At 48.0% G+C, this 23,519-nt stretch overlaps 1 protein-coding gene across 1 annotated transcript in view; it reads right to left on the reverse strand.

Annotated features, from left to right (window-relative positions):
- Positions 1-208: 208 nt before the first annotated feature.
- The window catches only part of CLUH (clustered mitochondria homolog), a 34,115-nt gene continuing 10,804 nt past the window's right edge, over positions 209-23,519 (reverse strand). Inside the window, 25 exon segments of the mRNA XM_040533066.1 lie at positions 209-517; positions 1,278-1,351; positions 3,032-3,166; positions 3,907-4,000; positions 5,420-5,541; positions 6,201-6,326; positions 6,953-7,033; positions 7,147-7,286; positions 7,654-7,807; positions 8,442-8,526; positions 9,323-9,567; positions 10,243-10,305; positions 10,896-11,048; positions 12,728-12,828; positions 13,952-14,056; positions 14,719-14,936; positions 16,082-16,776; positions 17,474-17,566; positions 18,278-18,387; positions 18,390-18,424; positions 20,011-20,136; positions 21,345-21,499; positions 22,146-22,273; positions 22,483-22,626; positions 22,777-22,948. Coding sequence (XP_040389000.1) covers positions 349-517; positions 1,278-1,351; positions 3,032-3,166; positions 3,907-4,000; positions 5,420-5,541; positions 6,201-6,326; positions 6,953-7,033; positions 7,147-7,286; positions 7,654-7,807; positions 8,442-8,526; positions 9,323-9,567; positions 10,243-10,305; positions 10,896-11,048; positions 12,728-12,828; positions 13,952-14,056; positions 14,719-14,936; positions 16,082-16,776; positions 17,474-17,566; positions 18,278-18,387; positions 18,390-18,424; positions 20,011-20,136; positions 21,345-21,499; positions 22,146-22,273; positions 22,483-22,626; positions 22,777-22,948 — 3,723 coding nt within the window. The 3' untranslated portion in view covers positions 209-348.

Raw genomic sequence — 23,519 nt, forward strand, 5'->3', positions numbered from 1 at the left:
TCAAGACAATTCATTTGGAATTCATATGTACAAAGTAGAAATAACTGATGATATGTGCACACACACACACATACACACACACAGGCACAACAGCCTCTGGCTGTGCTCACCTAGGATGGGTCTTTCATATGCTGCTGCATCCTGGCCACCTTCCCCCTTCACGTGGCAGATACAAGCTCAGTCAGACAGATTACATTTCTCAGATTAGTTCTTTGCATTGTGTATTAATTGTACCAGTGCAATAACATTGTCAAAAAAAAAGGAGGAGCTGCTCCAGGGGAGTCCAAGACCCTGGTTCAGATTCAGAAAAGGGTGGTTTAACTTTTTTTTTTTAAAGCGAGGTACACATTAAGCAGAGCTCTGTGTTAAGGGGATCGCAGCGGAAGGCATGCTTGGCTCAGCTTCTTTCTCCTCCACAGCTTTGTCCTCTGGTTCCAGATGTTCACCACTTTTTATGCTTTCCTGGAGCTGCTGGCGTCTCTGCACCTCTGCTTTAAGGTTCTCCAAGTCTTTTTGGCTGAGGGGGGAAAACCAGGAAGGGTAGCAAATATTAGCAAATATAAAGAATGGAGTGAAGCACAGGGACAAAAGGTAGCCACTGCTGTTCTCTACAGTTAGGCCAGCACTACTCACTTCATTTCTTACAGGTAGAGACCACTGACTGTACTTCAGCTACCTCCTGCTCTTCCAAACAGAGCTAAAGAAAAACAAACCCTTTGCTACCAGGGGGACAGGCTGAGAACGAGACACTGGGAAATACCAGCTCCCTGGCTGCTTGCAGAGCAGCCTGGGGGAAGCTGCACCATAGTGGTCTTGCCCACATAAGCATCACTTCTCAAGGAAGGTTCCCAGTTTCCTTAAGATGCATGGAGCGGTTTTATGAGAGCAGAAAGCTGCTACAAGGTCATGGTTACAGTCCTGTAAGAGACACTGACAATTCATGCAATACTCCTCCAACCAGGAGCTTTTCTAGCACTGTTACAGCTTGCTGAGGGATCTCAGAAAGCAATCCCTTTACAAGGGTTCAGGAGTACCTTCAGGTGACTGTGGCACCTTCTAAAGCAGTTTTTTTCCTGCAGGAGTGACAATTTGCCTAGTGCTGGCAGAAGATAAAAAGTACGTAACCTCTGGAAACTCCACATTTCGGGTCAGAGTGACTCCATGTAAAGGGAAACATGGGGCTCATGCTATCTCAGGAACAAAGCACGAGACACTGCTTGACTTCTACAGCCATGAGTTAGGACACAAAGGTACAATGTACATAGTTATCACTCTACCTTAGCGGAATGAAGAGAATTCCATTGATAATGTTGAGCTGCTCCAGGATGCTGGCCATACTGGGAGCTGTGAACTACAGCACAAGTTTAAAAGTCAAAATCCAGACTGAACAACTGAGCAAATACAGATCAGGCAATAACCCTCCTTCCCCCTCCAACTATAAAAGGGGCACTATTTACCAACAGTTGAGAAAAAGCTAGGTCTAGCAGCAGTGACTTTACAGCTCATATTTTTGCACCTCTTTACAGCCCCATGTTAAAGAGGCATCTATAGATCTTCGTCACTGTAGGAAACTTTCACTATGAGCACAGAGTTCAGTTAAACAGAATGTTTATACAAGTTCAAAATCCCTTGCTCTATTACAGCAAACAGGATTAGGGATTTTATTTCCCCTGGCATGTTAACAGGAACATGCTATGCTCACAGTTAAGGCAGGTGGTCAATAAGGCTGACACTAGTCTCAGATACCTCAGTTTCATAACATTGCCTTTCACTTATCTGCACATATATTGTTCTTGTTATAGGCAAGGAATAATTCCCTTACCTTGTTTTTGGGACAGAGGCCAGTACAGCGCTTTCTTATATGGTTACACAGAGTCCCTAGGCCCCTGTGCACTACCACAAATAGTCCTGGGACACAACTACAGTGAAGTATTCTGGATGAGGCTGCAAATGAATTTCCAGGATAGATGGACTCTCAGTAATACTGCTGCTTCTGGGACTGTCCTGCTGTATCAGCTGTGACATCAAACCTCAACTTGCCTGCTTTCCCCTCCACCCCCTCCAAGTGTTATAAACACGGGTAAACTCTTCATTACTCTTCAATGGGTTCGAGCCTCCTAGCGCAACACTTAGACTTGACCATTTACCTGATTCAAGGTCCTTACACTCAGATTGCTCCGCCACAAGCTCCTCAGTTCTGTATCCAGTTCTTTGCAGTGACAAGGAAACCCCAACACTCCCACAGAGAGCTGTCCTTCTCTGCCCTTTCTACTGGGAGCTGCCTGTGCAGCTGGAAGTCCCTTCCTCAGCCTGCTGGCTAGCAGTCCTCTGGCAGCCACTTGTGCACGGCATAGCAGGGAGAACACCCAGCACACAGGTGGCTGCACACTTGCCTAGATATGCCACAGACAGGCTGGTGTGACTTGCCAGGTGCACATGCAGATAACAGCAGTTGGTTCCTGCTGTGTGGAAGGCAGGGCAAAGCAGGCACCCCACGCTCTGCTGTCCAGCCTTCCCAAACCACAAAGTCCTTGGATGGAGAACAAAGCACTTGGTGAAAGGTGCCTTTTTTTTTTTTTTTTTAAAGGATGAGGAAACTGAGGTGCTTTTGTATTGAGTAATGTGCCTACAGCCAGTGAGTCAGCAGCAGGGGCAGGTTTGTGCGTAGGTGTCCCAGTCTCCCATAGCACAGGCTGCCCAATGTGGGCTTCCCAGTTTGAGCACCCTGCACAGCAGCCAGCTTGGCTTCCCTGCTTAAGCTCGAGAGAAAGAGCCCAAGCCCAGAAGAGCTGTATGCAGAAGCAGAGGAGGCAGGTGCTCAGTCCACAGCAGTAACACTTTCCTGTTTCTATCTGAGCCTCTGCCTTTCTCAGGGACCTCCTGTCTGTGTCTGCAACTGGCACAGCTGTTACTGCTTCCTGCACAGGCAGAAGGCTGCATGCTTATGCTCACATGGCCTTCAGTAGCAGCTGAATACAAATCTCTGCATTCATGGCAAGTACTCTCAACTGCTTTCATCGCATAAGGTTACCTTAAGTGGCATGATGTTCGCATTGGAGCCATTCTTGTAGATCTCATTCATTGTGCGTTGAAGAGCGACTGCTTGCTGAGTCAGGTATTTCAAGTACTCAGAGCTCTCTTTGGTCTTTTCATGGTGTTCTCCAAGCTAACCAGGAAAGGAAAAAAAAAGTTGCGTTATAAATCAGGGTGCACTCCTAGTCTTTGCCAGCTCAACATCCTTATAGAAAACCATCAGAATTGTATTCGACCTACATTGGCATTAAAAACCAAACAGAAATCATTCCTGCAGGAACCTTATTGTCAAAAGTACAACTTTCTATCAAGTAGAAGCATGTTTGCAGAGTGAGAGGCATTCCCTCCACCAGACTGCTTTCAGCCAGTGAGATGGCACAGAATCACAGTGTGCAACTGCAGACGTGTTCAGACAGACCCCAGGCTGATGCAGAAGTTTCACTGTGCATCAGCAAGGGCTCCAAGCAAGAGGGTACTACCCACAGAACAGCTCAACCACCAAACTACTTTGGATCTGGCATTTGAAAGACATGTGATGCACATAGCAGAAAGAACAGACCAGCTCTTTCCATGCCCTACCAGAACATGGGGCTAGGGCACTAACAGAAGTTTCTGCCCAATGGCAGGGGCACAGCAAGAACAGATTAGCAGGAAAGTCCATTCAAAGACTTTCAGAATAAAACAGCAATCAACTACAGCACAGGGCAACAATTCTGTCCCATCCTTAGAAAGACAGCAGCTCCCTGGCATCTGCTCAGAGCTGTTTACAAGAAAGGCCTCCCTGAGTTTAAGTTGCAGCATCCCTTTGCAGCGGTAGTACTTGTTTGGGGCAGGAAAGCAACACAAGAAGTTAGCAGCATGCACACTTGTTACCTGGTTTTTGTAGATCGTGTAGCCTTCCTTCTCGTGCTGCAGCGCTGACCGGAATTCTGCTTTGCTCTCATACACTCGGGCTACCAAGTGGTGGCTGAGGGAAATAAAAGGGTTTAGAGGTGACGTAATGAAGAAACATTTCTGTGCTACAGAGAGCATGGCTTTAGCAAAGCAAAATGTAGGCTAGAAGTCTTAACAGTCCTGTATTCATTGCCTTTGACATTGCTGCATACTGCACCTTGGTAGCTACTTTTCCCCACCCCCCCAGCTGGGGTTTGGCACACTACGCTGATGTAGGCTTGATTGTTATTGAAATGCTGCGAATTGACCTACAGAAGACGGGACTGAACTTGGGATTTTTTTTCCTGCTGCATCCAAGAAAGCTGAAGGTTGCAGCAGTGCATTGAATAAAGGCAAGACATCTGCAAGAATATCTCGTTAACTGGAGAAGGAGGAAGCAGCTATAAGCCCTTTCCCTTTCAAAAAGGGCTTTTTGTTTCTTGGAAAGCAAATGTGTTAATAACTTGATTAGTTCAGACAAAAAAATCAAGAAGTCTTCCAGCACTGAAACAACCAGCAAACAGTGGCGAAGCTGGGATCCAAGTCACCTGGTTTCTCTCCAGTCTGGAGAGTTGACTTGGCTTGGACTTCGCTTCCTTAATGCTTCTGGAATGAAAAAAAGACTTCTATTTTTGGCAGTTTTACTCTGTGGGAAGTGATGGATCTCATCAAGCATCCCAGTGCTACCGAGGGAAGGAAAGAGTCTTTCTCCAGAATAATATCCATCAACTGCTAGAAAACAAATCAGATTCTTGTGGGTGCTTAATAAGATTTATTTTCACCCTGATGAAGAACAGATGGGTTGCAATGTGGTAGTAATTAGGAGTGGGCCACTGCTTGGTTGTTTGTGAGCCAGTTCTGCATTCAAGGACAGAGCATGCAGCACTGAAGAGCGGTGGGCATCTAGAATAGATCCTAAAGGTGCCAACCACTCGTAGCTCCCTTGGAAACAAAATGCCGCTCAGTATTTTACTCAAATGCAAGGGTTTAATGGTGAAGGACAAAAGCAAATGAAATGTTTCCTCAAAGGTAGCTCCCTGAGGGCTGAAACAATTAACTACACGTGTTTACATTGCATCCCAGTCTCCCAGTATAATTACATTAGCCTTGCTCTCTAACCTTCAGTTGCCACGTGCTTTTTTCTCACTCTAGCCTGTGAGTACCAGGGTCATCCTGACATATTTTTGGGGCAACCAGCATTAAGCAGATCCCACAATTAACTTCAAGAATAAGGGATCTCTGTCCATCTAGATCGACTTGGATGTTGCAGCATTATCTTGACTGCATGCAGCCCACCAGTCCCAAGGAGTATAACAGCTGGAACTAGACTGACTCTAATTTAACAGCATATGGCTGGACAGAGACAGACCAGAGCCCTCCCATGTGAGTGTACAGTGACTGTAATCGCTCTTTAACAGCACGGTGACCCAGCCCAGCACTCCACCTGCCTCACCTTAGTGCAACTTTCAAAGACTTGGAGCCATGATACTTGGAGCTGATGGCCAGCGCGTTCTCCAGGAACCGGAGGGACAGGTCATACTCCATAACCCCGTGGAGCACCAAGCCGATGTTGTTCTGCACAGATCCACCACGCACAAGTAGTCAAGTAGGCATTCGTTAAGGCCCAATCAAAACATGCACTTACTGCTTCATGAATACCAGGACTGCACAGGTATTTGCTGCTTGAAAAGGCTCGAGCAGACAGAAGTCCCCAGTGGATATCTCCAGTACATAATGTATGACTGGAGACCACTCTCTCCCTTGGGGACTCAGTCCAAACAAGCCAGACAGAAGAAATATAAGGAGCCTTCCCATCCTTGGAAATATTCAAGAGCTGCCTGGACATGGTCCTGGGCACCCTGCTCGTGCAGGGGGGTTGGACCAGATGGACCCAGCAGTCCTTTCTGATCTCAGCCATTCTGAGGTTCTGCGAACCCTCTCCATTTTATGTAAGGGAAACAAGGAACAGGCTAAAATAGGCCAAGCATTACAGGTGCTCAAGTCTACGTCTCCAGTGTCCCAGTAAAGAGCTCCAGCAACAGAAGGCTGACCTCCCACCTCCCCAGCTAAACAGTCAAACTTTTTTTTTTCCTTTCTTCTAATGGTACTAATGGCTTGTAACCCAGGGATGAAGAAGTGCCTAAATGCACAATTCAAATAGCCTGTGTGTTTTGAAGTTCAAGAGGTTTCTTAAGGATTAGACTCAAAGACATTGACTCTAGAAGATTACTTACATCTAAGAGTGCCATTTCTGGGTGATCCTCCCCAAATACCAATAGCATGAGGTAGCGTGCACGGTACAGTAAGTTTAATGCTGTAGAGAGTTGGCTGTTTGCAAAGCAGTACAAAGCAAGGTGCATCTACAACAAAAATAATACAGCATTAACGTTCTTTTATCACTTTGTAAAACAGATTGATCTCTCCTTTCTACTCCTTTCCTCAGTTGCACACAAATATAAGTATTTTCCTTTATAGTTAAAAAGATTTCAACTACCCAGAAAGGTTGCAAGTCTACTGGTTGACTTACAGCTACACTAAAGGATCCACATAAGATACAGCACTGAAAAACAGCCGAACAGTTTAATTGCAGCATCTCTTATGCACCTCAAAAAATATTTCAAAGTTGACCTATATTTACATGATATTCTGATTGTGCTCTTTGGGAGGGTTCTTGCCTTTTTTTTTTTTCTTTTAACATAGGCCCAGGGTAAAAGCCAGCAGAATTAATGAAGATATATATAAGCATTCAACAGACACAATCCCAGAAGTCTAAACTGAGTAGGACAAACACTGATCATATGGGATGCTTATAATGCAAACAATTTCATATACGCTTTACAAAATCAAAATCATGAAAGTGGAGGATTCTGCTAAGAACAGCACAGAAGAAACTGCAACTGTTTTTTAGATTCAGACATCAATTAAGGCTCTCAGAATAAGCGCATACCCAGGGTGCTGCTTCTCCCCCAGTATCCTGTGTACTTACGTATTCTTGAATTGTGTTGGGATGTTCGATACCCAGGACCCTCTCACTCATTAGCACCGCTTTCTGCTGATTACTTAAGGCCTAAACAGAAGAGAAGATCCAAAAGCAAGTCACGCAGATGTCGTGCACTTGAGCAAGCAAGCACGGGGAAGGAACAGGAAGACAAACAGACCCTGACTGAGACCTTTGCTTACCTCTGAATAATCTCCCATGATATAATTGAGACGAGCTAGCAGCCTCAGGCAGGCACAGATTTCTACATGCATAGCACCATACACATTGTTGAACAAGTTTAAGGCTTCATTGATGAGCTCACAGCCCTCCTTCAAGAAACCTGAAAAAATACATATTCCTCTATGCATACATATTAAATAACCCCTAATACTACTGGAGAAGCCACGCACGTGGAGCGAGATACATGTGGCCGGCAACAACAGTAGTGGGCTATGGAGCTATAGGTCACTGCCCTGTGTAAGGGCTGAGACCTAGGAGAAAAATTGCTGTCCTACATCCATCCTTGCTCACAGCTGGTAACCTCATAGCAGCAGAGTGCTTCAGATGTTCTTGGAGACCGTGACTCTCAGCTGAAACAGGGTAGGTGGGGGACATACTGGTGGAGGACAGCAGGCCATGCCACACATACCCCACTCTTCCTTTTATCAGCAGTAGCCTCAAGAGGCAAAGGCATGCTGGGTCTGTACCTTGCTGAACCTTTGCTTGCCCGCTCTGGAAGAAGTGGAAAGCATCTGAGGCTTTGGGGTTTACGTGCTTCACTACAGGGAAGATGTTGAGAATGTCCTCCTCTGTGAAGGTGGGCTTGTGCCTGTTGTCAAAGTTGTATTCTTTCAGCAGTATCTGGAGGAACAAAAAAAAGACGGGGTGAGGTCACAGTCACCACTTCATGGGTACTTAGCAAGAAGACAGGAGAACGAGTCTCAAATTCTGCATATGGATTCAGTCAAAACATCTCCTGTATCACTACCTGGGGACAGTGCTTTGAAAGGTAACGTAGGTGTGCACCACCACATACTTGTGGTAAGAGTTCCACACTGCAAAGCCACGGTCATGCCAGTACCAGGGGAAGCCCATCCAGCCTAACTTACGTGCACCCCCTTACACACCCCTCAGAGGAGGGAGAAGGCATGGCTGCAGGGAGGGAAACACCCTGCTCCTCAAGCAAGGACAACCCTGAAGCCCTGCTCTGCTCTTTGGATGGGGAGAGCAAGGTGTGACGGTTTGGTTTGTTAGAGTTCGCTCCAGGAATCACATTCAGACCAGCTAATCTTCCAAGGGAGATGCACAACCAGTTCACCCTAAAAGGCGACTGGATTTTAAGTCTCTTTTCGCAGGACTGGCCCCTGTATTCCAGCATTAATGCCACAAAGACCTTTAGGGGCTTGCACTGTCTGCCTGAAGGGCTGTCCCTGCAAAGCTGTCTGCACTTCATGCTTCTCAGAACAGAACACGATGGGAGGGGAGAAAATCTTACTTGGACTCCAGTTTTGAGGGAGATTTCACGAAGGAGGGTGATTTTCTGTAGATTATACACCTCAGCTGCTTGGTCAGCATTCTCACTGCAAGAAGCACACACAGGCTTGAGCTCCCAGGGAATTTGCTCCTCAAGACCTTCCCCACGTGGCAGTGTACCAAACATAGCTCCCTTGGCTCCTAGCTGCTAACTGAGAGCAGTAACATTATATTGGATGCCAGTGGTCTATTACAGCTTACAGAGCTGCACGTCACTACTTCTGACTGAAACCCTCTGTCTTCTCTCCACAGCTCACTGCAGGGTCTGGGTGCAGGTCTGTACATCTTCAGCTCCCGGTAAACACTAAGCTGTCCCTGACACGAAAGGGGCGATCACCGACTTAGCCAGCTAGTCATGATTTCCCTCGTAGGGCCCCGTTTGCTTGCAACTTCAGTTGAACATTTGCTGTTTGCACCTGCCAGCAGCCTTACTGGCCTTCTCCATTTCAAGTCCAGGAGAGGCTGTCCTTGTTTCTTAGGAATATAAGCTGCTTTCAGCTTAAATCATCTTCCATATACACAAATTTATTTTGCCTACACTCTTTTACCTTCTTGCTTTGTGCCCCCCCTCTGCACCGCTAAGGAGAGCTTTCCCCTTCTCCCCTGGTTTTCCTAGCTGCCTTTGCCTCATTGCTTCATCTCACTTCAGATTTCAGCTACGCTTCCCCCTGCTGCTCTTTGGCTGATTTATTTCCATTTTAAGGCCACAGTATTTCCTCAAGAGTACAAAATTATATCCAAACAGAAAACAAATCAAAAAGGCAGGTCTTATTAGAGAGCAGTAAGAGCTACCGACGTTTGGTGAGGGTTCAGGCGCAAGTCAGGGCAGTTTGCTTTGCTTACCATTCAAGACTAAAATCAAAGTAGTTCTTTGCTTCTGAACAAATATTCTTCCAAAGCTCCTGAGGGGTCATGCTGGCCCAAGCAGTGTTATCAGCATTTCCAAGGTTCCTATTTTTCCTTTTCTTATTCTTTTTCTTGGAGACCAGCTCATCAGCTGGAAGATGGGCAATGGGATTTGGAAAGGAGCTTAGAAAGCAATTGAGGAAGTGGCTGATGGCTGCTGATAAACCCGACAGCTCCACACCCTGCAGCGAGACACTGAAATCAGTCATGGAATACACCTGTCATCACAGAGGCACTACTCTGACCCTGAGCCTTGCACAAATCCAGTCCTGCCAGAAAAAGGGAAATCTTCCAGGTGAGGTAGAGAAGAGAAGCAAGGAAGAGGCAAATATTTGCAAGGGGAACTAGCACAGACAGAATTATGTAGATATAAAAGATACACACGCACAATATACAGTTCTACTTTGGGCTGCTACTTGGGCAGAAAAACTAGAGAGTGTAAAGATTTGTCACTGGAATAAAACCAGGTGCATTGCTATGCTATATATGTACAGGTATAAAGATGTATTACTGCACATTTAATTAAGAAAAGCTTCTTAGAAGGGCAAAAGCAACAGAAAAGGCATTACAAGGAAGACAAGCTGTGATTTCACATTTAAAAGCCTTCAACATAATGAGTGAAAATCTGGGGAAGAACAGCATGAATGATTATTCTCTGGGAAAACTATCTTCAAGTGGGAACTTGTTTTCCCTTGCACGCAGGCCTATGCCTATTTTAGCTCTAATAAGGTTGTACTTCCTGTTGCTAGGAGACACCCATGAACTCTCTAATGAAAGAAACTCAAACAGCTCTCCCTTTGTAAAAAAAAATCATTAGAGGGAACACACAAGGCAAGAGGTTAGACTGCAGGTCATACCTGGAGGTACGTCTTGAAGATGTGTTTAGCCGATCGGGTGATCAATTCACTGATGCCAATTTTCTACCCCAAGGAATACAAGAAAGAGACTAAGAGTCAGTCAACAGTAACAATGAAAAACACACTTTTGCTTTGAAGTGGGCTTTTACCAAGATTTGCAGAAGGCACGTTCTTCAGTTCTGACACTACGGCACAGAACTGCTCTGTATTCGACAACGCTCCCAGGGCTGGAGAAGAGCCCTCTGCTCGCCCGTGGGCAAGATGCCCACCAGCCACCCCACACTGCAGAGCTGCCAGGCAGTCACATCTCAACACCACATTCCACCTTAATCCAAAGCCTCGTCAGATATTAGAGGCTTAAAAAAATGCATGGCTTAAAAATCCAACTGTGTGCTACCTGCTATTACACTTGGGAATCCCTGAAGCATTTTTCTATCCCAAAAGTACACTCATACACCCTAACGTTATGAAAGCAACTAAGGAACTGGGAGTACAACTCCCCATCCACCACTGACAGGTACTTCTTCCTCCTCCTCTTACTGAAGCTGTTTATTTTTCACAGAGAAAACTATTAGCCAAGTTGGCATCTACACAGGGCGAATTATGCCAAAGGCAGTTGGAAATGACAGCCCGAAGTTAAGCCTGATGCTTACAAAAATGTGATCCAGCTGAGCACGGCCAGGGGTCTTCGTGATGAAGTTGATCACTTTGCCTAGATATCGCATGTTGATGCCCCTCTGGTGCATGGCCTCTGCTAAGGTAGCCCCGTCCATCGGGAGTACCGTGTGGTCCAGGCAGTCTTTGACCTGCAGGGTATATGCAAGCTCTGGTTACAGAAACAAACATGAAGGGAAGAACTTCCGTTAAAAAAAAAAAAAGGAAAGATTGGACTGGGGAGGGGAAAATGTGCTCACTAACAGGGAAGGCAATTTCCAAAGACGGTATTTAAGTTTAAAACAAGAGACAGCCGTAGAGCACAAGCGAGGGGAAGGCTCGCAGCAGGCAGCCCAAAGCAGTCTGCACAAGCTCCTTGCCGCTTTTAGCGCCTTTACTCGCATCTCAGTGCTGAATGAGCACTATACACTCCCAATAAACACTGGGAAACTGAGGTGCAGAGAGATCACCTGCTGTAATAAAACAGCTCAGACACCACCCAGCTCCCTGTGCAGACCCAGTAGAGGTGACAGCCCGGCAGGGCCCGGAGGACTAACAGCATCCTCCCAGCATCTCAAGCAGCACGAGGAGACCAGTGGAGGCAGGGGCAGCCTTCAGCACACACATTCCAGCAGTGTGCCCGAGGCCACACACAAGTGGAGCAGAGCAAGGATGCAGAGGACTCGTGTCTCAGGCAATGAGGACCTCTTTCCCTTTGGCATGGGCTATTTAACTGAGGTTTGTGGAACTAACAGGCTATCCCTTCTTTAAGGGCCATACAGTCGCTAACTAAAACCATTTCCAGTTAAAAGGCTACATGGAGTCGTACACACTTTGCTGATAAAGGGAAATGGCACTTGCTAAGTTGTGTTGCAGTGCTGATAAGAGTCATTTAATTCACGTCATGGAGTAACACCAGTTACTTTCTGATACACTGAGCAAGGAGGACTGCCTACTTACAGCAGCTGGCCTGTAGCCTGCCCTCACATACATGCCAGTGAAGCATTCTGCATTTACAAGCTAGTGTATCAAGAACCTTGTAAAACAACACTCATCAGGTCCTTTTCTGATTCATTCCCCCTCCCTTTTTACTTAAAGATTGAATAGCTGGCCTTCAAAGCTTATGCTGACCGCAGCACTAGTGGATTTGCAGGGAGGTACAGTCCAGAAGTTTTCCAGCAAAGAAAAGCCCCTCCTAGGTAACACCAACAACTCCTGGGCCTCTTGGAGTGAAGATATGCAATTCCACCCTCCTACTTCCAATGCCAGCTGTAATATACACATTAGCAGTCACTTTAGAGAGCGTCTTAAGAAACACCAGCTGTTCCCTTCTTATCTAGCCAGGCACACGGGTTAGCACTCAAAATGCTCCAGACTTCGAGAAGTTTTTAGAATAGATATGAGCAAGAACAGTTTCCCAGTTCACTCCAAATCATTCGTCACCCACTGAGTCATGATCGAGGTCAGATAATACACTAAGCTGTGTACGATGCCCAGGGCTAGGGAGGATGACTTTTGTGGTCTTTACTGTCACAAACTCTCAGCAATAATGTTAATCACTAATGCCAAAAATTCTTTGTTGGAGTGAAGTGGGAAAACTGTGCTGTGATGCAAGACAGGAAATGGAAAACCCCTCGTGTTTGTACTAGCGATACTGGCGCTGTTCACCATACTTCACCCCCGCTACCGTAACTTGGCTGCCAGCAGGAGAGCGCAGCATTTGCTCGGGAGGTGAAGCTGATGTACCATCATCTGGCCAGACTTGAGGCCAGTGGCCAGACTTGAGGTAAGCTTTCAGAGAGGACATTACTGCTGGCCCTCAGTTCCTTACCAAGCCTGGGATCTGGCATGAGAGCAAGAATGCAGCAGCGTCCTTCAGTAGCTGCTTCTGATCCTGCACCTCCTCTTTGCTAGACTCAGGAAAACGAACACCTAGGAGGGTAGAAGAGGAAAACACAGAACATTAACTCAAAGGAAAACTAACTCACGTACAGAAGACGTACAGTAAGAACAGGTAACAAGCTAAAGACATTCTGCATCGCTGGAAGCAGAAATGCTTCTTCAGAACTCATCTACTTGGTGACGTGTTTTGATAGGAAGAGCATTACCTGCTCCGCCTGGCTCCTGGCTGTGCTGCTCTGTGCCCAATTGTTCTTTTCTAATGCAGCTTTTAAAGGCCCCAATCCTGCTCTTTATCTGGTCCATTCTACCTACTAACAAGTACTGCGTACAATTCCAGTGCAAAAAGAGAACTGGCTAGACCAGGGTGGCGCATCTCAGAAGATGGGCCAGCATATACTGAGGGTACTAGAAGTTCAGAGGCTTTTGCTTTGGCACTCCGAGATTAAAACAAAGTTTTAAGTGCTAGCTGCACAGTCAGTGCCAAAACACTGATCTTTACCAGCCTCAAAAGATGTTTCTGCATTTCAAAACGCATGCTCCTTTTGACACATTTATTCCAAGATGAATTCAACCACATGACCATTCCCCTGCAATTTACATGCACACAGCCTCTGCATTCACCCCCATAAACACACAGTTTTACTGTATTTCCAAATGAAGCACGCTGATTCCAGGCACTGAAAAATGCATCCGACGCCTGCAACCCATGTATGCATTTGAAAGGGTACTGTGACCCACTGACCACATGTTGCTAAAACAGCCCCTGCCCTTCACTGTGGATGCAACGTCACTGATTCAACTGCAACTGTTCTTTTTTGTGTCAACTACTACATTAGGATCAAATTTACTGCCCTCCCCCAAGCCTCTTTCATGTGGTCTAGCAGCTGGAATGATGGAGAATCACAAGATTCTTGGCAACACTCTGCAGACTCCCCCAAGTGCAGCAGTGGGAGACAGCTTACTGCCTGCCTTTCATAGTTAGAGCATTACTATCAATTTAATTTTATTCTTCTCTGTATCTTTGTGCTGCATGGAGAACCCTACATTATGCCAACTAGCCAAAAGCCAGTGGTTTTAGAACATACTTTTGTCTGTAGCAGGCTGCACATAGCAATCCTCTGAAGAAAGACCAGAACAAACTCTGTGCACATACCTGGTGAGAAAATATCTGGGTTAAACCGAATGTCAAATGATGTGTCACTAATGGAGCCTACAGCCTTGCAAGCATTTCGAATCACTTCTCTGCTTTTCGGATCCACTGGAGCAGGAAGAAAAATAGAATAGAAGTGAATGTGGATTTCAGAAAATGACAAGCCTAGCTATTAAAGAGAAAAGTTTTGTTACTAAAAGCAGTAATGATGGCACATTCTGCAGGAATCCATTATAAAAACAGACAAACATAAGATATGCGGAAAGAACAGTTGAAGTAGTGCAAAATCCGAGCAAAAGCACCTAAGATGACCTAGAAAACAGACCCTCTCCCCAACCATAGATACTCAGAAATTCAAGTCTGAGATTTCTGAAGGTGTTTGAGCATTGCACACTTTCCTGCTATGACACAGCCCGTTCCTCTCTGCCTGCACTAAGGCTCTTAGAGCTCAGCCCTGGCTGCTGACCATGCAGACCAGCTTGCTGGCCAGGCTTCTTCCTGCGTCAGAGCCGATGGGCTTGCCCCATTTCAGAGAGACACAGTCCACCTACCCAACCTGCCCCCAGGCAGCCAGGGTGATTAATGTATTAGTGCGCGAACAGCTCTATCAAAAGAGCTAAAACATCATTGACAACAGAAGCCAGTACTTGTCCTGTTTAACAATGAATAATCACCCTGAGCACCCCCAGTTTGGCAGCGCTCCGACCAGAGACACAGCCCACCAGTACGGCAGCAGGCCTGGGCTGCTTCTGGTGTAGAGGATTAAATACCTGTTCCATCATCAGATGCAATGGTCTCAGCAAGCTCTTTAACCTGATCAAGTCCAGTCACGTTGTCGTCTATTTTACCATCATCTGACTCAGACTTCTCACTTTCTGCTGTACCATTCTCTGGAGAGGCACCATTTTCCAATGCACCTGAGCTCTCCTGCTTGTTGGCTTTCTGCTGCATCAGCTGCAGTGCAGCCAGCTTCATGAATAAGAGATACCTACAGTGAAGGAAGAGAGAAATTCAGCACAGCAGGAGAATCCACTAGGATTGTCACTCCTCTACAAGAAAAAAACCTCAGAGCTAAGGTAATGGACCATCCAGTTTCCCAGTGCAAAGGCATAATGTACGCCCCCCTACCAATGCGCTTTCTGGAATTGAAGGAGTTTACATTATTCTAATATTTGTCATTAGCATATCAGAAGAGACAAAAAAGGTGGGTTTTTGTTACGCATCACAATGGGAAACTCAGCTCCTTGCAGTGGTTACAAGTAGCTTTCCACATGCAGCACCAGCAGACAGCTCAGGAAGATTCTTGCTGCTGGTTTTCGTTCGTCTCTAGTTGTGTTCATCTGGCAGTAATTCTGCCAGGAGACCTGAGCAGGGGGAGGCCCAACCTCTGCTAGCCATGGAGCAGCAGCAGCACCCTACGGCCACAGTCCTGCACGCTGCTGGTCTGGAAGCTCTCCCAGGGAGCAGCCAAGGCGCCTGCAGGCACGCAGCAGGACTGGGCAGGGCGCTGGCTGCAGAACTGGTTGCTCAGCGGGCAGGGCCCCGCTGCCAGCGACTGAGGGCTCCTCTCTGCAAGCAGAGCAGACTCTGACCAGTGGTGGAAGCAGAGTGCCCTGCAGCCCTTCACACGGAAGCAGGAGCGTTAACACCACCAGCCCCACATGACTCTGCCTGCCTGCTCCTGGAGCTCCCGCTTCCTCGCCTGCACTGAGCCAGCCCAGCACCAACACACCCCACCACAGAAGCGCCTACAGCAGTTCCCACAGGAAGGTTTTTTTTTCCAGTGTCTGGGAGGGGGGGGAAAAAGTAGCATTCAGGATGCCTGGAGAGCCTTAAAGATAAGCATAAATCCTTCCCATTCCCTAGATGGCAGGTGAACATGATATCTGCAGGGAAAGGACAGGAAACAACAAAGAGAGACCTGGAGACTGCGGAAGGCACCTCTCCCCCCGGCTCCCTGTAACCCTGTTAGAATTTCTATTTTCATCTCTCACTAAATAAGCTATCATTGCATCTGCAGAGCCAAACGGTGGGGAAGCCAGCTGCCCACCCCGGGAGCTGTGAGGTGACACAGCATGGTCCTGACTTGGCCATTACCAGTTGTGAGTGGAGGAAGGGGGGAGCTCAGCTCACCTGTGCTCTACAAAGGCATCAACAAGCTCTTGCCGGAGACAGCAAAGCTTGTGTCTGTGCTGCTTGGGAAACCCCATTTTCTTACATTCCTCTGGCATCTCCTCCCCTTCAACAGGCAGGAAGTTTAGATCTGGAGGGAAAGTGCGGAGCAGGTCCAGGATGTAGTGACGCCCATCATTGCCAATAATGCCTTTGCACTCCACTGAGGAGCACAGCTCCACCTCCTCATTCTTGTCATTCAGGACTTTGTGCTTCTGGATCTTAAGCGGCCTGCTGGTCTTCTCCAGCAGCTCCAGATACTTGGGATGCGAGACAACCGTCTTGCCAAAGTCTATTGACCCATAGATGACACTCTGTTCCTGCTCCCGTTCCAAGATCCCAGGAATAATAGACTGAGCTGTCACCCTGTAACCTCTGTAATCCACCACTACAGTCCCCAGCGTGTACAGCCCTTCTACATCCACAGCATTATAGGTCCGCACACCATTGAGATCGTTGGTAGGTGCCACGTAAGCAGCAACATCCCCGCCAAAGTCCTTGTAGTGGTCACGGACGTCAAAGCCCAGACTGAAGAAAATGTTGTTCCAGATGAACATCTGCATCTTGGTCTCTTCACTGGGGTTGATGGCCATGACATTGCCATCAATGACAGCCATGGCACCTCTTGTTGCTGCTGCGGTGAAGTCGCTGTGAACCTGGAGACAGTTGGAGAGAAAACTAGGTAAAGAAGGGATCACCCCCCTCCCAGCACCTCATTCTCAAAACTCTCTGCAAATTTCTCCTTCACTCCTCACCTCCTGATGGCCTCCAGCAGGCAGGCAGGTCAGCTGGCTTTTGCTTTTGTGAGCCTGGCCAGTGGCTTGAATACAAGCTCCAGGAGCCAAAGCATTAGGGATCACCATGGCTCAGACTCATTAGCTCTCTGCAGAGGAGGTTTAGGTTAAAGCGCATCCACCCCTCCCACCCACTTGAAAGAAGGCTGATCAAACAGAACAGCAGAGGACTGGGAGACACAAGGTCAAGGAGCACAATTCTTCCCTGCAAGGCCGGGAGCAGAAGGCAGACATTGGTCAAGCACTGGAACAGGCTCCCCAGGGAAGTGGTGGAGTGCCCATCCCTGGAGTTATTTAAGAGATGTGTGGATGTGGCGCTAAGATATGTGGTTTAGTGATGGGACTTGGTAGGTCAGGTTGATGGCTGGACTTGACCTTAGAGGTCTTTTCCAACCTAGATGATTCTGTGATATGCGAGAGAAAACAAGACCCCTTAGCTCACAAACAGGGACCCTCAGCTTGCAGTTTCTAAAAGGCAGTCCCAGGTGAAATGTCTAGATGTGACACGGGCTGCAGAGAAGCGTGTGTGTAAGTAGCTGCCTGCTGATCCCAAAGTTACCTTGAAAATGGCTCGTTCTCTCAGCAGCCTCTCAGGCAGGTTCTTGCGTGGTAGCTCTCGTGTGGTCTGCAGCTCCTCATTCCAGTCTCTGGTCTGAAAGAGTCAAAAACTTATGGGAAGCACTACACTGTGTAGGCAGGGGCTGGCAACCCAGCGTTTCTGATTTACAAGGCATTTTGTGAGAGAAGGGAAGAACTCAAGGCTGTCATGACATCCAGAGGAAGTGAGTCAGCAGCAGGATCACTCCTTACGAGCTGACTTTACAGCAGATCTATCCCAAATGGCTGTTGAATTAGTCCAGCTTACACAATGCAGTTAATCTGAAATGCCAGATTGCTAGCTCCGGAGTAACTCAGTGCAGATCTGGTTAACCAGCACACTGTGACGTTGTCACTCTGCAGGCAGCCCTTCCACGCATGGCCTGGAACATTTTAGGTTATGAGGCTGTGACTGAAACCCTTAGAATAGTTTGTTGAGATGTTCCAGGCCTAGCCAGCAAGAAGGAACACTGTGCTGTCTGTGCGGTGCAGCAGAGCTAGTCAGAGTACGGACATAGGAGTTATAAATACTTGAGCAGAAATTGCTCCTCTCAGACCCTTAGGTACTCAGGGAAGCTGCAGCCTCAGCAGCTCAGCCCTCTGTGGTTAAAAAGGCTGTAGAAAACAAGGACTAATGCAAGCGTTCCTCGATGAGCAAAACCCCTCCACAAATACCAAAGGTCTACTTGTCAGTAAAGTCAGCTGGTTCCCAGCGCAACGGGTGGCAACCTATTGCCAGGGTTCCCACCCAAAGCGAGAGTGCTACCTGTCCGGGGATGTGCTCTTCGTAGCCCAGTCTAGAGGTGTAAGCGTCTTCTGCCCGGACACAGTCCATGGCGTGTTCTGCTTGTGGAGCTGTCCAGCTGTACACTTGGAAGGAGTTGCTATCCTTTCAAACGGATGTCTCTGAACCCTGATTTGGGAGTGAAAACAATTAGATATTTTCCGAAGAAAGATTCGTGAAAGAGTTTTCCCTCTGCTGCAACACCAGCTTCTAACAAAGCACAGAACAAGAGCAGGTCTCACAGGCAGCGCAGTGGGCTTTCGTTTACCAAGTCTGACAGCCCTTACCGACCGACCGGATTGGCAGTGCCTCTCAGCAGCAGTCTAGGGAATGCACCGGGCTCTCCTCATTCCTGTTTCCTCAGCTGCACCTCCAGAAATCCCCACTGTGTTCTCCACTCACCACAAAACAGGAGCAGAGGCAGGGAATCGCCACTCCCAGCCAGCCACCTCTGTTACTGGCTCTCAGCTTTCACTGCAGTCCCTAAGCATTGTATTGTAAAACAGGCCTGTAGCACACATCCACTAACGAAGTGAAAAAGCAAGCTTCACCTAATGGCCTTTGGTGTAATCTGTCTGCTCTCAGCAGGTGCCGGAGTCTCATCTGTATTTACTTCTGGCCCAACAAGCAATACAATATAATCATTTTTAAATGGCCAGATAGTCACGCTGGTGGCTGGGAGGCCACTGCTAATTTCCAGCCCTCGTATAGTGTCACTTTCATCTTCCTAATGAGAACAGAAGCAGCACTTTTGAAAGCCACACAATGTGCCTGTCAATTTGCATCCTGCTGAGCTAAGGCAGTTCATTAAGTGGACTCTAAAGAATGACAGGCTTTTGCACAGGATCCACTGTCCTGGAGTAGAATAAATGGTCCCTCTGGCGAGGGCAGGAAAATAAAACAATCTATTATTGTTCCTTATTATTACTGTTAGAGGAACTAGAGGAAAGCAAGCATGCATGAACATGTTTAAGATAATTATTCTTTCTCCACTGTAAGCCTGTGCAAAGCCCTCACGCGTTACTTTTCCAGATATTTTATGCTTCAGCTTTTTTTTGTGTTCAGGGAGAAGCACCTACTGACCAGGTCATCAGTCATACCCTGCTGCAGCCCATGGCCCGCTTCACATCAGCTCCTTGCTGCCTGGCTAGCCAGGACGTCATCCAGTCCCCCCACAAGGCACGCAGCCAACGCGCTGACTCGGTGAGCAGACCCACCGCAGGAGCTGGTCAACACACCAGGATTTGCCCTTGCACGAAGGCTGTGAGTGGGCAGATGAAGCTCACTTACACACACCACAACAACAAGCAGCTCTTACTGCTCAAGATGACTTATACAGGAATTTTCCAGCAGCAGTTAGTGCACTACAGGTCCACACGCTTTCATAACTTCTGCACGGAAGGCCTACTAGCATGGACCAAGTCCCATCAGCTCAGGCAGCTCCACGTTCCGAGCAGGGGAGAGCCAGTGAGATCAGGGCGCTGCCACGAGGCCCCGTCAGGCACTGGGCAGTCCCTTGCCACACGGACTCGTGTTCCACCAAGCACCCCCCGACCACCCACCCACCCACCACGTGCACACAGAGGAAGAGGGCGTTACAATCCCTGCTGTACGAGCGCGGCACCCAGCTCCACAGAACCAGCCAGGTACCGGGGCCTCACCAAGCAGCTTAACATCATGCTACCCAAGGGGATGGAGAGGAAAACGTTTGCTACCGTTTCTTCTGCAGAGCGGAGAAGTTTTTTTTGAAGGTAGGGCTGATCTGGTTAAGTAGTTCCACCAAGGAATGACTAAGAAAGCTGGGGTTTGCAGGTTTGGGATTGAAGTTGTATGCAGTAGACCTGCAAGAGGAAAGAAACAAGCTGTTGTCATAGCTGAGACTTGCCACCCCCCAGGAACTTGCTACACGAGTGAGAGCCTTCCCAAATAAGCACTGCATTAAAGGCCTGCGTAACACGTTGCTGTCTGTAAAACGGAGACCAAGTGGCACGCAGGCAGAAGGACTGCAGGCCCCCCTCCTGCCCGGCTCTCACCAGTGGAGATACAATCAGTAATTCAGTACCTGGACCCGAATGCAGTGGGCAGCAAATTTCATTCGGACCTGTCTTCAGCTACCACTGGGTTTAAGAGAGGCTCATATTTTTATAGGAAGGAAGGACTGATTTCACAAAAGAGCTTCCCAAACGCATCACAAGGGCCTCTGCTTAACAGAGAACCCAACTGGAATGGCACCAACGACACCAGACAGCCAGAACCCTCTTAGGATACCGAATCTCCCTGCCGGAGGGCTGAGCACTGACCTGCCAGGGCCACAAGCACAGACTCCCCTCCCCAGCTCACATTTTGCCAAGCCCAAGCAGGCCACTTGTTCCGTGTTCTTCGTGCCACTTGCTCTCCATGGACCCATACTTAGATGTGCATCTCTTGACTTGTTATTTTTGACACACTATTTACTTATTAACAGATCTGGGAGAAAACCATAGAATAGAAACTGCCTTCTACAAGCCAGCTCAACACACAGCACTTTCATTTCATAATGGGGCAGAATGTAGAAATGTACTTTATCTTCATCTTCTTTTCAAATACAGCCACTGTTACGCTCCCAGGCACTGTACGGTCAGCTTTAACAGTCCCTCATAGACACTACAAAAAAAATTGCTAGTCAAATCCGTGCCCAGGTTACAAAGTGCTTGCGGACTGTTCTTCTCCTTGAGGGCAAAATGAGCTAGTTACAATGGTCGGGAAGGAATTCCCTCCCGACTGAAAATACTTTTAACTAGTTGATGACATTATGGGATGTTTCAACTTTCCCTAAAGCATCAGGCATTTATCCACTGTGGAAAAATGGTACCGGGCATAACTAAAGAGCCCAATCCAGTATAACAACTCCTACAAACCCCATGTGAGCAGTGAATTCAAATAGGCTATTTTCCACAGGGAAGAAAAAAGAAAAAAAAAGCAGCAGCATGTTTCTTTGCAGGTTCTTTTCCAGTTTGGTATTGCAAGCTCCCTCCTGCAGGGCCTGACAAGAGAAATCCTAGTTACTCACTGATTCAAGTAAAATCCTCTAGTGGATGCAGTGATACTGACGTGTCGATCCTCCACTGTGATCACGTATAAATACATGAGGTCCCCATGCATTTTCCTGTTGCCAGGTGGAGGGTTCCAGCCACTCATCGTCAATACCTTTAGGCACTGCAAAGGCTACAGAACACAACAGAAACATTTCCTGTCAGTAGAAATTAATACCCCTGTGTTACAGAGACATCTGATATACAAGCCAAAGTCCTTTTACCTGCTGCCCCTCTTGGTTCCAGAAACAGAGCTTACAAAAGAATTGGTCTCAAGAGCATAGCCTTCCCCAAGCTACTTGCAGTCCACTACTATGCTTCTGAGTTTGCTGCCTTTCACAAATAAGACAGGTAAAAACAGACATCCTGGGCCTCTGGGCTGCACAACACATGGATTTCTTGCTGTACTGGTTTTCAAATGGCAGCTTCTAAAACTGGAATCCAAGTGCAAGGGCATGGGAAACCTAAGGGTAATTCACAGCGATCTGCAGATCCTGCCTCCACGACTCTACAGAGAAACGCAGCCCTCCCTTCCCTGCCACCCCTCCCCAACACGGCTGGCCACTTTGTGCTCTGCGGATGCCCAGACCGTGTCCAGTGCTTTGCACACAAGCTCCTGGACTTTATTCTCTCGGCTAAGCAGTGCTATTCCAGCACTCATTAAGCATCAAGCAGAGCAAATCCCAAAGTCCACCTTCAGTGCAGCTCCCAATTCCTGAACACCACTTTGCTGCAAGGTACGTGCTGATAGCCATTTCGAGCACACAGGAGAACTCTACCTTCCAGTCTCTGTTCTGGGGCTGAAGGGCACACAGGGGTCTCTCTTTGCTACCTGGCAGGATATGTTCAGGAGGGGTGCAGTCAATTTGTTCCATTTCGGTACCTTTTTTCTTCCGTTTTCCACTGTCTGGAGCAGAGACACACAGAAAGTCAGTGCTGCAAGACAACACTTCATCCTCCAGTAATTATTCAAGCAGGAGTGCAGAAGTGCTCAGAGAGAGTTTCTCTGCACTCCCGAATGAGGTGGGACAGCTGATCGTCACAACGTGTTTTAATGAAGCAAGGAGTCAGGGGAATGAAAACTGACCACACTAGGGAAGCCTTTTTGCCCCTTACCTCCCAGGTCTCCTTCAGTGAAGACGCTCAGGAATGACAGTGAATTACAGTCCACGCCATTGAAAGCATCTGATGGGTCAAGACTCTTAAGAAGGTCCCGAATGTGACGCACATGTATCCTGGCTTCTCGCACTGTGTACGGCTCTGATAAACAGAAAGGGAGGAAATAAACTGCAATCACACAGTTGCTTACTACTTTAGCAGACAAGTCTCAAAAAGGAACAACAGGGAAGCGCTGCCAGGTAGCCAAAACCACTCCCTGCTCGTTCCCTCCCGAAGTCTGAAGGAACTTGCCTTCCACCACCTTTAGCAGCGAGCCCTCCTGCAGTCCTTCAATAGTTTTCAGCTCAGCGAAGTTATCGAGGACGTTGCCATCAAGCTGCAGAGAGAAGCAAGTCCGGTGGCAGGTATCTTCACGGTCCATCAAGACTTGGTGGATCTCTTGCACCATCTCTTGAGGAGAGACCTTAAGAAGGCGACAACGCAGCCAGTTATTGTCAGCCAACTGTCAGAAGGCTGCTTCTGTCCCTGCCGGAGGACGCAGACCCCTGTGGCAGGGCGAGTCGCCCCAGCTCCAACCCCCAGGCTGGGCACCCAGAGGCGTCGCAGCCTGGCGCTGCGCTGAGCACAGGGCAGGGCTGGGGCGCAGCCAAGGAACCGAACGTGGGGGGAACCCAGGGGCTCGTCCCTCAGCCATCCCCACCGCATGTTTGCGGCGAGGTTCTGAACGACACAAGCGGAGGACAGACCGCTTCCTCCGCTCGGTCTGCCCCCGGGCACGCGGCTCCTGAAACACAGGAACCGCCCCGGCTCACGCGCCAGGGCTGCGCTCCTGCCGCCTGCTCTGGCTCCAGCACCACCGACGCTGCTCTCGAGCTATGAGGACTCAGGGCAGTTTACATAAGCTGCTGTAAACAGCATGGGCTGCTATTATTAGCCTATTAAAACTAACAGCCAAAGAGATTTAGAGAAAGAAAAAAGCCGGGCTGAAACACAGCTAGTTCCACAGGGGACGTCACTTCACTGCACTCTCTGCT

The sequence above is a fragment of the Cygnus olor genome, chromosome 20 (assembly GCF_009769625.2).
Source record: "Cygnus olor isolate bCygOlo1 chromosome 20, bCygOlo1.pri.v2, whole genome shotgun sequence".
NCBI classification, from domain to species: Eukaryota; Metazoa; Chordata; class Aves; order Anseriformes; family Anatidae; genus Cygnus; species Cygnus olor.